The 17,445-nt window shown below is 36.6% G+C and overlaps 1 protein-coding gene across 1 annotated transcript in view; it reads left to right on the top strand.

The window, feature by feature from the left end:
• Window positions 1-17,445, top strand: part of CHM (choroideremia (Rab escort protein 1)) — a 184,215-nt gene that overhangs the window by 133,124 nt on the left and 33,646 nt on the right. The window contains exons 9-11 of the mRNA XM_011975228.1: window positions 1,641-1,718; window positions 11,657-11,761; window positions 12,130-12,193. Of these exons, the coding sequence (XP_011830618.1) occupies window positions 1,641-1,718; window positions 11,657-11,761; window positions 12,130-12,193 (247 nt within the window). The remainder of the gene's footprint in view (window positions 1-1,640; window positions 1,719-11,656; window positions 11,762-12,129; window positions 12,194-17,445) is intronic.

Raw genomic sequence — 17,445 nt, 5'->3', positions numbered from 1 at the left:
GTGCAGTGGCGCGATCTTGGCTCACTGCAATCTCTGCTTCCCAGATTCAAGCAATTCTCCTGCCTCAGCCTCCCATGTAGCTGGGATGACAGGCATGCACCACTATACCCGGCTAATTTTGCGTTTTTATTAGAGATGGGATTTCACCATGTTAGCTAGGCTGGTCTCAAACTCCTGACCTCAGGTGATCCACCTGCCTCGGCCTCCCAAAGTGCTGGGATTACAGGTGTGAGCCTCTGCTCCCGGCCACCTCTTTCTTTTAAAGATACTTGTGATTATGTTGCACCCACCAGAATAATCTCCCAATCTCAAGATCAATACATTAATCACCACTGTAAAGTCCTTCTTGCCAGGCATGGTAATATATTCACAGGAACCAGAGATTAAAATGTGAACATCTTAATGGGAGAGTGCATTTTTCAGCCTACCATAATCGTCTTTCTGGACATTCCATTATTATTTTCTTGTGTTTTTGATTCATTCACTGTAAGCATACCCATATCTCAATCAGATAGTTATACTAGCCGAATAACATTTTGGGGAGTTTAATCCTGCTATTTCTTTTGTCTGCTCACTCAAAGTAAGATGTGTTTCCTCATGTGTTGTATAATTTTAGATTATAAAGTCATTATGTAGGTATCTGTGGCAATCTCATGTGGCCTGGGTTAGTCTTATTCCACCACAAAGCTTTAGCTATTGCTTCCCCTAAGTGTCCAGGAGTCTACTCACTGACCCAGAGCCATTTCTCATGATATTTTATATTTTACTGGCTAAGAGCTTCTTGTATCATATAGTGGTATAATTTCAAACCCCGAACATGTATGAGGGCAGACTACTGATAATAAATACACAGTGTAGTCTTCCTCCATTCAGGGATCCACCCAAACAAAAATGTTTTGTTTTGTTTTGTTTTGTTTTGCTTGTTTTCTCCCTCTTTTAGTTCATGTATTTCTTTTCTTGGTTACCCTTTAACTGAGGCATAGCTCTTTAATAATCCAGACATTATAAGAAAATATCTCCTTTTCTACTTACTGCCTTGTTTGGATCTTAAGGCCTCTCCTCTCCTTATGTGTGCATTAAAACTTACGCACTTAGATTACTACTGAGATAGGCACACTCCCTAGGGCTTCTGCTGCATTAAGTCATGCTTAGTGCTCTAGCTTTCAGTTCCCAGTTTAGTTTTGGCTATGGGAGATTTTGCTTACATTTATTGTAAGTAAAATATCTAGGAGTTTTCCAGAGTCTTCCCTGCTTAATTCCTCTTTAACACTTCTCAATGGTGATTTCTCTTGGGTGTGTCATACATACATTACCTCTTGAGACTGTTTGTGTTCTTTGTACCTTAGGTAGGCAGGAGCTGATTTTCAGGGGATAATTGGCTCTTGCTTAGGGACGCTTTTGGTTTGGTCACAGTTCTAAATGTCAGCATTATATTATTATCAGTAGCACTTCTACTGTGTCAAGATATTACTGATCTTGCCTCTGAGAGACTTTTAGTACTGTGATAGAGAAAATAATACATTATCAAAATGTTTTTTCTGTAATACCAATTATGAATTGTAAAATACTTAAAAGAAGATACTTTTACCTTAATTTTCAACCCAATTACCCTAATTCTTATTTTCCCGTTCTCTTCCTAGGATGTGTGCAGTGTTTGGTGGAATTTATTGTCTTCGCCATTCAGTACAGTGCCTTGTAGTGGACAAAGAATCCAGAAAGTAAGGATGATATAAGTAACCTTCATATATATGTATATATCCCACACACAGGTGAAAAATGCTGAAGTCAATTTAAAAAAAAAAAGATTCTTCAAAGATCCTCCTTGGTATTAATAACATATCAACCTTGATTAAAAGTAATTTGTGTTTAGGTCCTCCAGAACAAGAATAGTGAGTTCAGAATATAGGAACTAAATTAATTTCCCTGCAATATGCCTATAGCTCCTGGTCATCCAAGCTTGGAAGACAAATCATTTCAGCTGCCAGGGGGTGGGTGATGAGTGATGTTAGTTTTCCTTGTGGCCTTACCTCCTCTAATTGATTTTCATCAGATGACAACAAAGCCCTCTGTTATTGCATTTTTAAAAATGGAATTCCCCTAAAGACTCATCAGATTAATCTCTGCTGATAATGCATGTCACTCCAAGAGAAAAGACTTTAATGAGTTTTTTAGGTAGATTGTTGTCATAAACTATGCTGCCCTCTTATCTGAGGATAAATTTTTTACAATAGTATCAGGCCTATAGGCTGCTTTAGGATTGAAATAAGAATTTACCTGTTCTTTAAAAGACTGTTTACTGTGTATTTTATATTTCAGTTATAATCACTGGTCTGAATTACACTGGATAAAATATTCTCTGATTTCTACCTTCTACAGTGAAACTTAAATATCTTAGATCCAGTTTTAGAGACTATCTAAATTGCTATGTGTTTTTCTTTTTTGTTACACATTCTCAACAATCTACTGACTTGTATTTCTTGGATGATTGTTTTTAGGAGTATATAGTTAAATAGTATTTTTGAGGTTATAAAACATTTTAATATTTGAACTGGAAGCTTAAATAATATAAATTTTAAGCTGTTTCTTTCATTTTACAAAAGTTTTGTATCGTCTAAATGGCATACAGTGTCTCTTAACTTCTTATAGACTAATTGTAGTGAAAAAACTAGTATTTTGAAGTATGGTGAAGAAAATCCTCAACTCTAGAAATATGTAATGCTTAGATAGTAAATTTGCTTTAGAAGGGTAATTCTGTAGTATAAGATAACACTGATACATATTTTAAAAGGCTTGTAAAGTACCTTTTAGCACTTTTATAGAAGGATAGTACAAAATGAAATGTGATAATTTGCAGAGAAAAATTAATCCCTGAAGACCCAGGATGTTAACATCTTGATTCCCGAAGAACTCTATGGAAGTTAAGGAATAGTTGCCTTTAGACTTCTAGAATCATTTTTCTTTGTGCATTCATTTTGCTACAATAGTATGTTCCCATGACAGAAAGCCAGATAATGAATTGCTTATTTGGTATTTATTTGCTTATATTCTTTTATCCTTGGGGTCCCATTTCAGTCCCATGTGACATGAATAATTTGCATAGCTCATTTTTTCTTTTTTTTAAAGGTATGCTAGTATAGTAATTGCATTTGTTGAACTAAAGGCTACCTTTTCCTTACCTTTGTCTTAGTTTTTATGACATGCTCTGAACAGAGGAGCTCTTTTTTATGATCCGGTACAGATTCCAGTTGCAACAGATAGCTGAAAGCTAATGGTCTAGAGACCAAATGAATCTCTAGATTGGTGGTTTTCAAACTTTAGTGTGCCTAAAAATTACCAGGTTATCTTGGCAAAAATGCAGATTTCTGTTCTTCACCCTCAGAAAGTGAAATTGGTTAATATGCTTAGGGGGAATGCAGTAATTTGCAGTTTTAAAGAAAACCCCAAGTGAATCTAGTATAGGAAGTCCTTAGATGACACTGAGAAACACTGATCTATAAGGTAAAATTGAAGGTTTAGTTAAGGGTACTGTGTTCCATGGCAAACTGGGATCTCTAGGTCTTAATTCAGTCTAATCCTTATCAATTTGAAACTGCCAGATATACCGACAATCAAATGTGAATTCTAAATAGCAGGCAGACTGCTTCTAAGAATATCTTCATAGAAAGACATGTCTTGTTTTGTAACTTCTAAGGCATAAGTAAAGGTTGGGTAGCCCTTGAATGAGAGGAGATTTGGATTTCCATTAGTGCCATGAATGACAGTAGGCAAATCCTTTCCTCTAGACCGGATCCTTTATCTGTAAGATGAATGACATGGACTCTGCAGTAATCTCTGGATCTCCTTCTAGATTTGACATGCTTTGGTTGAGTTATTTAATGCTCTTAGAAAGTACTTGGCTTTTCCTTAATATTTAGAAATAAATTATCTTAAAATATTTTATATACTCAAATGTAAGCCTTTCTCTCATAATGCGTAATCTTCAGTCCCAGTGAGAAATTTAAAAAAAGTTGAACAACTTGGATGTGCCTGCTTTTATGAATGTAAATTAAATAGCACAGTCTTCTTGTGCTGTTAATTATATTGTTACATTACTAGAACCCCAGTTTTCCAGTGAGCATCATCTTCATGTCCTTGTTTTTTTAGAATGCAATGATTTTGAATTCTGTATATGAATCTCATCCTGGAAAATTTATTCTAAGCTATAACTGTTTATTTCTGTAACTTGACAGTTTAAAAAACTTGACCTGTAATCATAATACTACTGTTATCTACAATATTCTCACTATACTAAATTGCTTAAGTGATCTTTAAAAGTTTTAAGAGTCAAGCAATACTTGAATAGTATAAGTTCATATTTATACCTTCAGTAATAATTACCATATTTATATTAAAATTTTCCTCTTTAAACAAATCTGGCAAGTCAAATAGTCTTTATAAATACCTAAAGCTAGCATTGGCTGAAGTTGGCTCAAGTCAGTATATCTTTACCAAACACAGCTTTGCCATTCAAAATCAAATATACAAGAGAGATAACCAGTAATAGGAGATATTTTGTTAGGACTTGAAAATAAAGTGAGGGATAGTTTTTTTGGGGGAAAAACCTTGACCTTGTATCGGGCAAATGCAACATACATTTCTTTTTAAGGATTCAAGGCTGGCTTAGACAGTTGTTATATTCTAGGTATAATTAGGGTACCAACTAAGGAATCTGCAAAGATTTGCGTTTGTCTCCTTATGATTTTAGTTTGCCTTTCTTTTCCTAGTTTTCTATATGTAACACTTGACATCCTCTCTCCTGTTTAGGACAGTTAAGAACTACTTATACTTTGAGTCAAAATTCTGAGTTTATTAGAGTACATCAGAACCCTCTGTCAGTCTCCACTCCCCACTGTCACGTCCCTTCGTATGATCATTTCATAAGTTCTCTTTAAGAAAAGGAAAGATCTCACTGTTGTATCTCCAGAACCCCCCAGCAGGTTCCTAGTAGCCATTATACTCAATAACTTTGACTTAAATAAATGAATAAAGATTAAAGACTGACTATAACCCTTTTTGTGCTTTTCTTTGCACTGTCCATTTAGGAAAACTGAGAGAGGCATAAGTGATCACAGCATTGAGTTTAATGTGGTGATTATACATCAAAATACTGTACCAACTTTGAGAGAAGAAATAGGGCATTGAGGAGGCACATTAAATCATGGTATATGGAATATGTAACCAAATGCATACGTATTTTCAGCCAGATTTTATTTTTCATTTTTGTTTGATTGATTCTGCTTTCTTATTTGAGAGGATGTAGGTACGTATCAGTGGTTCTTTTCTAAACCTTTTCACTAAATTCTAATACTGCACGCTTCCGTTGACTGTTTTTGGAAACACTGAATGTTCTAGTTGAATAGTTTTGTTTTCCTTTGCAGCTATGCTGACCAGGTAAAACTCCTGTAAATTAGATCTGGCCATTTAGTAGTATAGTATTTGAGGGTAGAAAAGACCTTGGACCAGGACCAGATACATCTATAACCAATAGTTGTAATTAATTACTTCAGCTACTGTTTCCTGTGTACTTCAGCTGTCTCACTTACCTGCTTTCCTACTATGACTCTCTCTTGATGTCAGGAATATATTTTTCTGATGTCAGGAATATATATTTTATGATGTCAGATATATTTTTCTGATGTCTATGCCTTTTTTTTTTTTTTTTTTTTTTTTTTTGAGACAGAGTCTCGCTCTGTCACCCAGGCTGGAGTGCAGTGGTGCAATCTCAGCTCACTGCAACCTCCCCCTCCCAGGTTCAAGTGATTCTCCTGCCTCAGCCCCCCCTAGTAGCTAGGATTACAGGCATATGACCAAGCTTGGCTAATTTTTATATTTTTAGTAGAGACGGGGTTTTGCCATGTTTCCAGGCTGGTGTCAGACTCCTGACCTCAGGTGATCCACTGGCCTCGGCCTCCCAAAGTGCTGGAATTAGAAGCATGAGCCACCATGTCCAGCTGTCTATGCCTTCTCTAGATACTTGAAAGTTAGTAATGAATAGAATGTTAGACCAAGTTTGAGGTGACTGATTCTTAACACCATTTGTCATTGCTGAAGCACTGATTTTAGCATGGCCTGCTTGCAAAATGGTAGTGGTCATATTCTAGATACTTAACATCTGCCAACCCCCATGCTAGTTGTTATGGGCATAAAGAAGTGAATAAAACATGGAACCTGCCCTTGTATACAAGGAGACTTCAGTAAAGAGTACAGCTCTAAAGTTAGATAGATTGGATTTGGATCCTGACTTTGTCACTAGCTGTGTGTACTTGAGCAATTGTTTAACTCTCTATGACCCAGTTTCTTTATCTAGAAACTTGGACAATTGACTACACCTACCTCGTAGGGTTATTATAAGTATTAACTAAATAGATAAAGGTTGTAGAACCATTTGTTACACATTTTAAGTGCTAGCTATGTTAGCTAACAGTAACTGTTAATACAGTTGGAGACCTTGGAATCCAGTGGTGGGGGATACCTATTGTGAAGATTCTTCTGTGCTATGCTAGTAAGGAATTTGGACTATAATCAGATAGTTTTAAACAAGATTAGATTTGCTACTTTTAAGTTGGTAATTCTGGCAATGATTTGGAAGCAGCACTGTGATGGAAAGTGATTCTTCACCTCCTAAATCAGAGATTCGGTATCATTTTTTTCCTGTCTCTACACTGTTCACAAGTACAGAATACTTCATTAACCATCCATCCATTCACCCATCCATGCAACAAGTATTATTTGTTTTCTTTGTGCCAGGCACTGGGGATACAGCAGAGAATAAGACAATCAGAGTCTTTGTTCTCATGGAACGTAGAGTCTACTGGGGGACATTACAGAACAACTAAATTTATAAGATAATTGCACATTGAGATCTGTTCAGTATGCACATCTGGCCCCCTCCTTATTTAAAAAGCTTCAGCGCCTTTATATAATCTCAGAATAAAGTGTAAGACCTTTTTATATGACACATGATGGGTGAGACTGTAATCTGGCGTCTGTTTCCTTGTCTAGGCTCATCTCTCTTCCCTACTTGCCTTTCATTTTATTGTCACATAATACTGAACTGTTCATGGGTCTCTGTACCTGCTCTTCTCTTACTTGCCTTTGTAACCCTGCAAATGCTGCCCTTCTACCTGAGATATCTGTATCCTTAACAGATAATCTGTATCTTGCTTAACTGTATGTTATCCTTTAAAAGCAACAAATGTGTCACTTCCTCCAAAGAGCATTCCCTGATGCTCCATCCCTCCACCATAAGATGAGTTAGGTATCTCTTCTAGTACTGTGCAATTCCCTATCCTTATCTTTTATCACCGGACTTTGCTATTGTCTTAAAATTGTCTCTGCCTGAATCTTCAAAAATTGTCTCTGTCTGAATCTTGTCCTTTAGAGCAAAACATTTTTATTCTTACCTCTTAGAACAGCACACATGGTTGTTATGCTATACATTTATGTTAAACAAATGAACTACCAATTTGCTAGCAGGTCATCTTATTAGACATTATAAGAGTCTAAGGCAATATCAGTGGAGATGGAGAGAAGGGGCTAGTTTCAGGAAGTATTTATAAGGTGGAATCAAAATGTTATAGCAGACTAGATATAAGAAGAGATTTGAGGTAGGAGAACTGCTGGTTATGCCATTAGCTGACATAGGGATTCCATGGGAGTGGGAGCAGGTGAGGAGCCATGATAAACTCAGTTTGCAGCACGCTAGTTTTGAAAAAACGCTTGGCTAATAATACTGTATTTTTCCTTGAGATTTGGTAAGAGTAGGTTTTAAGTTCCTCATGACACCCACAGATGGTAATGATGGGTGGCGATAGATGTGTTAATTTGAGGTAATCACTACACAGTGAATATCAAGTCATTACATTATGCACCTTGAATATATACAATTTTTGTTTTTCAATTATTTATTAAAAGGGAGCTTGGAGTCTATCCAGAAAGTAATAGATAATAGACAGTTACAAATATGGATACAGAGCTTAGCAGAGGTCAGAGCCTAAAACTATAGATTTGAACTTATTTGCCTTGTAATGGTGTTTAAAACTATTAGAGTGTTTTTCACCCAAAAAAATGAGTGGGAAGCATTTGAAATGGTTTTATGAATGAGGTGGCATTTGAACTAGTGTGTTTGAGAAAGCTCAGAAGGCCATAGTGACTAGGGAAAATTATTTTGTTTTCTTTAGTGATTGAGAATCTTCTAATTTCCTTACTACATTTTCCTTTAAATTATTCCATATGCGATTTCTGCTTTCTTTATCATAAAATTATTTGGTATATTCATTCTGAAGATCACAGAGATTGAATACTCCTTTTAGTGTTATTTTTCTCTTCTGGGCCAAATTCCAGATACTGAGTTTTCATCTTACTATTTTCTTCCTCATCATCATTTTGCTATTTACACACTTATATCATTGAACCAAGAACTGAATAACTTGTAATTTGTTGATTTAGAAAGCTTAGCTCTAGAAATGTTCTCTCTGTCTTCAGTGTTTTGTATGATCAGCTTGGTCATTGTGTCCCTGTAACTGGGGACACCTGTTATGTTCCTCCTCAAATTACTATCTATGAGGCTCAGCAAGGCCCTCAACTAAATCTTACATGATTTAATCTTTCCTGGCTTCCTCAGGTTTACGTGGGAAGGGTATTTTCATGACTCTGGCAGCACTGTTTAATTTTGCTGCTTTCTGTTAATTAAATGTCATCTGATTTTTTTAAATGAATCTTTACAATACAAAGACTAAATTTAGATCAAAATCAATGTTTTTTTATTCATTGTTTTCTCAGTTAGGCCGAATATATGACAGTAAGTTAAATGTCTGAGAGGAAAACAAATCTTATTACTTGCTTAAACATGTCTTGATTTGAGCAGCTTTGCTTAAGCCTAGAGCCTTAGTACTTCAGCGTGATATTATCAGGTGAGTCATGTGATTATCATCTACCAGACTGAGACTTGGGCATATACGACCATCACCTCAATTTTTGCAGAAACAAGTATTTTATCTGTACCAATAGCCCTTGACTTTTCTTCACCTAGCACAACATAAAAGATACAACAGTAACAGTGGCACGCTTGACAGTGATTCTTTCTTGGGATTTGGGAGCTTATCAGAATCTCCAGGGGTACTTTATAATTTCAAAAAGTCCCCCAGGTGTGATTCTGATTTGCTTCCTTCTCCTCCTTCTCCTCTGAGAATCACCGTTTCATTAGAAGCCTCAGCATAAATAGGCACATGTGTTAGTATCTTCTCCTGGTATGGTTGAGCTCCCTAACTCCCACACCCCCATACTTGCCTTTTGAGTGATCTCCATTAGTTCTTTCTAATATAACTTTTGAAACAAATGTCTGTCAACAAAGGTATGGCTACCACCAAAACAACCTTGTTCATGTTTAGAAGCCTACAAAGCTTGAGGGCCAGGTTTAATAATGCAGTTTAAATGAGAACCCTTTGTAAAGACTTACACTCAGGTCTGAGATTTACATTAACACTGACCCCCTCCCCCAGTTTTATTTTAACATTTTATGATGAACATTTTCAAACTTATACTGACATGGAAGGAATTTCGAGAGAACACCTGTATATCCACCTCCTGGATTCTATAATTAACATTTTAATAAACTTGTTTAGTCACATATCTACCCAAATATTAACCCCTCTATCCTTGTATCGATTCACCTTTTTGATGCATTTTACTGTAAATTGCAGATGTCAGTTAAATTTCCCCTAAATACTTCAGCTTACATTTTATTAACTGGAGCTCAATATTTGTTTAGTGTTTTTCTTTTGATGTAAATTTACATACTGTGAAGTGTCCAAATTTTCAGTGCTCTTAACTGAGTTTTAACAAATGATAAATCTGTATAACGTAAGCCCCTATCAAGATACAGAAATTTAACACCCCCTTTTTTCTGCCCAGTTATTTCCTCTTGACTTTACATAGTCTCTGAATTAAAGGTAAGAAAAAGGCTTGTCAGTGCTTACAGGACAAATAGAGATTGATGTTTAATGACAGCAGATTTCTCTTCTCAATTGCCTGAAGTACTTTGTGTTTCAAATGGTATATGAGTGTTTTAAAATAGAAGACTGAATGAATTACTTATATTTTCAGTTTTTAAAACATTATTTTGGAAAATATCAGATGTAAATACTTCAGATGTATTTTGTTAAGTATTTTATAAGGCAAGAGCTGTAGTTCAATGAAATATGAGGAGGTATGTATAGAAACTGAAGTGTAGAAGAGAAAGAAGGTGGAGATGAGATGGAAAAAATCATGTAAATATTACTGTAATATAACAAACGTTATATTTAAAGGTGGTTAATTGGTTAAAATATCTATTAATGTTCATGTGACATCATTAGACATCATACTCTATCCTTACAGCAGTGGGATGCCATTTATTCAAAAATACCAGCATATCATAATCTGCCGTTAGGAAATGCAAATTAAATTCCTCTCACTACTGGTCTTGAGTGTTGGTCATTTTATTTTTAATGCCTTTATTCCTGGAAAATATCACTTATATGGCTTATTTTTAGAGTCATTGAACAGATTTTAACTTATACCAGTATATTTCACAGTATGCTTTCGGAATTAATTTGCTTACATTTTATGAGGGACAACACATAAGTTCATTTCTAATAAAATAATTCTATTCCCCAAAGGAGAAGCTGTGACACAAATAAATTGATATTTCCATAATCAAGAGATATAGCAAACACACAGTCATTTGCATATAGTTCCTGAAATATTGCATGCTGGCTTTGTCAGTGCTGGTAAGTCCATTTCAAGGATGTTGCCCTTAGTCCATTAGTTTGGATAATGAGCCCTATAAAGTACATTTATAACTTGTGGCACTGCAAGGAGATGGATTCTAATTTTCATCCTTTTATCTAGACACATTGAAAGAAGGTCAATGGAGGGTTCTATATGATTCATTGTCCCAACACATATCAGATGACAGAGACCTGATAATGTCCATGCATAAGTGTTTTCCTTATTTGGAAACAGCACTTCAAAGAAATCTTTCTATGATCATCCTTTGAAGTAAAGTGGAAACAGATATTAAAAGAAGCTCTATCACATTTTTCTGTTTCAAACATTATCCAACACGTGATCATATAGCTATTCTTGGACAAAAGAGAAACAACGTTTAACAGAAAAATAAAAACCCTGTAAAAGGCCTTTACAGGCTGTGAATGGTATAACAAGGTATTTAATCAATTTTTCTCTCTTTCTTTTCTTAGAACTGTGAAGGGGGATGGGGAGAAAGCCTGTTTTCTAAACAAAGGAAATGCTTCTATGTTCCTAAATATTAGGAAACTTACGGTTTACTATAATTCTTATCCTGACTTTATTCTTATTAATGGCATTCAAAATACATGTTTAAGTTGTATTCCATGTTCATTTTGTACTTCAAAAGCCCTCAAAACAGCAACAAGAATATATATTCTGTCATTTAGTGTCAGTTTTGTGTCAGAAAACGTGGAATTGTAGGCAAGTTTTAAATCTTGTCTTCACAAGAAATTCATTTTAGATTCAAAATTGGTAGCTGATTATGTTGTTTTTCTCAATTATTTAATTATTAATATGAACTTTTATGGTATGCTTATCTTCTTTATAGATGTAAAGCAGTTATAGATCAGTTTGGTCAGAGAATTATCTCTGAGCATTTCCTCGTGGAGGACAGTTACTTTTCTGAGAACATGTGCTCACGTGTGCAATACAGGTAAGGCCCCCTCCACCCATTAGCAAGTGAAGGTAATTTTACTGACATTTCTGTATAATTCTGTTCTTCAGGTAACTTGCAAATAAATGCCAAACCAAAGATATATTCAATATTTTACTTGACTTACAGGGTCTGGTATTAGGGGAGCCTAGCATAATTTCAACTCCTTTACTTCAGCTGGGGTTTGTCTGTAGGTCAGGCATTCTTCTTTCATGAGCCAAGAAAAGATTAAAGCCGAACTTGACTTGGTTTGGGGAGGTGACACTTTTATCCTGACTTAAATCTTTGAAACGTGCCTTCTGGTGGTTATATAAACGGAACTTATCCATGGAATCAGAATTACTGCTTCACTGTTTTATGCATTACAGGCAGATCTCCAGGGCAGTGCTGATTACAGATAGATCTGTCCTAAAAACAGATTCAGATCAACAGGTAAATTCAGTCCTATATATTTTTAATAAAAGTTGTATGTATGAAGATGTTTCGGTATATATATACATGGTGAACTAATCACTGCAGTCAAGCTAATTAACATATCTCTTTACATAGTTACCTTTCTTGTGGTGAGAACACTTAAGATCTACCTTCAGCAAATTTTAAATATACAATACCATATTATTAACTGTAGTCTTGTGCTGTACATTAGATCTCTAAAAGTTATTCTTTTTGTGTAACTGAAAGTTTGTACCCTTTGACCAACGACTCCCCATTTTGTCTAACTCCTGGCAAGCACCGTTTTATTCTCTGCTTCTATGACTTTGAAGTTTTTTGTATTTCACATATAAATGCAATAATGCAGTATTTTCCTTTTTGTGTCTGGCTCATTTCACTTAGCATAATATCCTCCAGGTTCATCTATGTTCTTGCAAATGATAGGGCTTTCTTCTTTAAAGATTGAATAATATTCCATTGTTTACACGTACACACACCCCATTTTTAAAAAACCCATTCTTCCATTGATGGACACTTAGGTTGTTTCCAAATCTTGGCTGCAACGAATACTGCTGCATTGAACATGGGAGTGCAGACATTTCTTTGAGATACTGATGGATGTATACCCAGAAGCTGGATTGGTGGATCATAGGATAATTCTATTTTTAATTTTTTTGTGGAACCTCCATACTGTTTTCCATAATGTTTGTATAGATTTGCATTCCAACCAACAGCATACAAGGGTCTGCTTTTTTCTACATCCTCGTCAACACTTGTTGTCTCTTGTCTTGTTGATAATAGCCATCCTGAAAGGTGTGAGATGATACCTCATTGAGTCCTGTGCTTTCTAATAACATTGTTACTAATTTAATCTACATAGTAATATGTATAAATCAATATTGGCAAAATACAGCGTATTAAGCTATATGTACTAAAGTTTGAATATCCCTTCTCCTAAATGCTTGGGGTCAGAAGTGCTTGGATTTTAGGGTTTTTTGGGGGGGCTTTAGAACATTTTGGATTTCAGATTTTTGGATTAGGGATACTCGTAGTATTTTTTAAATGTGTTTTTAAAAAATACACGATGGCAATAATGTAATGGCATTGGTTTCTTAAGGATTTCCATCCAATGGAACAAATAGTTGCATCTTATATAATAGATTTATTTTAGGAAAATCAGACTAAATACTAGATTTTGACAATTATTTCTGGGAAGTTGAAAATACATTGTTATGGGAAGAAAAAGAGAATCCCCAGATAATACATTTAAAAATCTGGGAGGAAAAGACAGTAGCCAACCCTATGGCAATGATTGTAAGTCCACTGTTAGGTCTGGTGTGAATGAATTTCCACACATATCCCCAGTTATGGTGTTTCCTTACTACCATTATTCATTTCGGTACTCTCTTCTTTCTCCTTACCCCCAGTTCCATAGAGGAATGGCATTATGCCTCTAATTTTTCCTCAGACCTCTTAAATTCCAGGGTACCCAGTTCTCCTTCTGACCATATTTTATAGTTACTGATAAAATCACCTTACTCAGTAGATGTGATTGTTGGTTCTGTATGTCGCTGCTAAAAGTAGGCTCCTATAGTTCCTTAAGTTGAAAGCTGCTTCTTATATAAAAGAAGTGTGTAAGTGGATAAAGTCAATTCATTTGTCCCAATTTTTATTGGTAATAAATGAACATTATATACAAAAAAGTCCCCCAAATATACTTGTTACATGTGTAAGTATAAATATTTTCATTAAGCCATTCAGCAAACAATGAGTGCCTTTTACCTTCCAGCCAGTGTTGCTGCGTTCTAAGGAGACAGTGGTCACTATGATAGCATCTCTGCTCTCAAATAGCTTACAGTCTGGAGAGTACGGATACTGATAAGTATTAACTGTAATTCAGTGTGACAAGTGTGAGCATGGGCGTGTAGAAGAAATAGTACAGCAGCTATTATATTACTTACTCCACTCTCCTACAATTACTGGTTTATTATCTATATCTCCCAGTAAGCTATGAGGTTTGTGAGTGGATCAAAGAGTGCCAGGGAGGCAGAAGAGTGAAGAGAGCAAACAGAGATAACTCTTGGAGGAAGCTAAGCTGTGAAGAGAGTAAGAGAGAGGAACTGGTCTTTGAAGAGGGACGTGGAGATGAAGAGGGTGTTTCTTTACTTTAAAAGATCAGTGTATATATTTCAGCTGATGGGATGAAGCCAGTAGAGAGGGAGAGGTTGAAGATACCGAAGTAAGGAGGAGGATAATTGATGGATCAAGGTCCAGGCAAAGGCTGGGGAGGCTAAAATTCAGAGAACAGGCAGAAATGTTGCCCTTGGATGGAATGGGAGACACGTTGAAACCAGAGGGTTAATACATTTGTAGATTTGGGAATTCCCATCTTATGGGTTACATTTATTCTTTAAATTATAAACAAAGTGAGGCCATCTTTTGAGAGTGGGGTGTGCAAATGTGGATAGGTAGAAGCTCAAGGAAAGATGTAAAATAATCATCATAAGGAGTCGGAGAGTGTACTGTCTCATGGTCAAATTGCTGAGCAGTGTTAATGGCCCAGTTGAGTCTGAAGGTCATGGATCTATAGTGGCATTAATCTGCTCCTATCCTTCCAACTCTTTCATTCTCTTACCTCCCCCCGCTCCCCAGTCTGTTAAGAGATGTACAATTCCTCATTCCCTCTGTTTCTTTACAGTTTATCTCCCTTCTGCCCTTTTCCTTTTCCCTATGCTAGACCCCATAGTAAATCTTCTGAATTGCTCTTTGTCTGACACTCCCAGTATCCATGTTGTCATGTCCTTCCACTACACCCACAGAGGAAGATCCCATCCCTGAGTCAGGCTATAATCTTCACCTGGATCACTGATGGCTGCTTAAGAAAACCGTACAACCAGACGGACTAACCATGCCACAGATGCAAGAGTGCCAGCGTTATTCAGCTGGACCTTCAGCACACATCACCAGTCAGTTCTTCCACTGGCCTGACATCTCCCTTTTCCTTTTCCCTCAGTGCCTAATGCAGGTCTTCATGATTTTACCCACCCTGCTTATCCCTTGCTCCTCTCACCCCGCTGCCCCTCCCCCGACCTTGCTTCACTGAAAATAGTGAGGCTATCCACCACGCACAGTAGTCTTTGACTTCCTGTCCCACCACCACGTGTGTACTTTAACTCACGAATGAATCAGGAGGCTCCCCTCCTTGTTCAAAGCCAGCCCCTTTGACAAGTGCCCTTGACACACACACACACACACACACACACACACACACACACCCCACACACACCCCACCCTTTATTGCCTGCTCTCTCTCCTGTATCTTCAGCGTCTCCTCACTGTTGCTGGCACCATTTTGTTTTTGAACAGACATACACACACATACACACACACACACATACACAAGCAAGCATTTTTTATTTCATATATGCTAATATATATATATATACACACACTAGCATTTTCTGTTCTAAAAATAAAAAAGGAACCACTCCCTTGATTCTGTCCCCATCTCTAGCTATCTTCCCTCTTATCAACATTTTCAAGACAGTGTCTATACTTGCTGCCACCAGTTCCTTACCTCCCATTCATTTCTATGACACTGCAACCTGGTTTCTATCCTCATATTTCTGCCACATTTTTTTTCTTGCTAAATTCATTAATAACTTCACAGAAGTCAGAGCTAGGGGATATTTTTTGGTTCTTGTCTACTGGGACTTTTGACAATGTTATTATTCCATTTCTCTTGAAAGTCTGTACTCTTGGCTTCCATGAAACTCTGCTCTTGTGGTTCCCCTCATGACTCTGTTTCCTCTCTACTTCGTTAGTGGGCCCTTGTTCCTTTACCCAGTCCTTAAATATCAGGGCTCCTCAGTGTTTTTCTCTCAGCCCACAGTTTGTCTTGCTGTGGGCATACTCACTAGATGACTCTGTGTAGTCTCATGATATCAATTCTGCATAAATCTTGGTGACAGACACTTCTGTATCTCCCAGGAGTGTCTGGCCCACAAGCTTCCTGCTGGACGTCTGTCAAATGGAACACACTCAAAACTTAACTCACCATCTTCCCTCTGCAAATTGCTCCTCATCCAGTGTTCCCTACTTCTGGGAATAGTTCTGACATCCTTTCAATGGCAACTTCTTCCTTCCCTCTCTGACATCTCATCAACTTCACGTCCTTCAATGTACTTTCTAAAAGTTGCTTTGATCTGCCTTTTCTCACTGTTCCAGTTACGGGACTCATCATCTCTGACTTGTAATTGGTCATCCTTCTCTCATCTTGTCTACTTCAAATCTGCCTTCTACATATCCTTCAGAGTGATCAGTCTAAAGTGTGTGTCCTGCTTGTCTTTCTTTGTTTCCTGTAGAGAGTTTTCTTCCTTCATCTTCTCCGCCCCCCCTTTTCTTTTTTTTTTTTGAGTTGTACAGTATAGATAGAATGATGAGACTTAGAGGGAAGAATAGGTGTGGGTCCAGGTAAATTTTATGGTGTTAGAGGGTTGAGGGAGTTCTTTTTTGATGGTTTTTATCATCTCTATGAGGTTTAAGACAGTTAACTTCTCAGAGTTCAGGTGACGGAGGTACTGTAGTAGGAGGTTACTAATTGCATCTCAGTTAAAAAAAAAAAAAAGTGATAGTTGTAGAAATCAAAAGAAGTCCTTACATGTTATTGCACTCATTAAGATACTTTTCCAATTATGGTCATGTTTTTAGTTATACTCATTTAACTGTTGTTCAACATTCAATGTCTTAGTGGCTACTATCTTTTTAATGCCAAAGTGCATTTCCTATCATGAACAAAGGGAGTTGAGAGGAACATGGAGAAATAAGTTTTTGAGACAGTTTGAGGCCAGAAATGTACGTAAAAGTAGGATAGTCATGGTTATCAAAATAATTTCTATTGTAAAATTTGTTTTAGGTGTTTCCTCTTTGGGCCATCACTGTGACATTCTCAGTCAAAATGTAGCATAGCACCTATAGGGCAAAGTGCAAATGCACTTTTCCCTTTTGATAAGTATTTTCTATGTGAGAGGATAAAATTTCCTGAGATTGAAGATTAGATTGAGGATTAGTATTGAAACTTTAGGATCTACAAAGAAACGTTGACCTGGGCCGGGCGCAGTGGCTCATGTCTATAATCCCAGTACTTTGGGAAGCCAAGGTAGCTGGATTGCTTGAGGTCATGAGTTCGAGATCAGCCTGGCCAACATGGTGAAACCCCCATCTCTACAAAAAAAAAAATATATATATATATA

This window comes from Mandrillus leucophaeus, unplaced genomic scaffold, assembly GCF_000951045.1.
Source record: "Mandrillus leucophaeus isolate KB7577 unplaced genomic scaffold, Mleu.le_1.0 Scaffold1520, whole genome shotgun sequence".
Taxonomy (NCBI): domain Eukaryota; kingdom Metazoa; phylum Chordata; class Mammalia; order Primates; family Cercopithecidae; genus Mandrillus; species Mandrillus leucophaeus.
The sequence above is the reverse complement of the archived record's forward strand: the minus strand, read 5'-3'. Positions and strand labels throughout refer to the sequence as shown.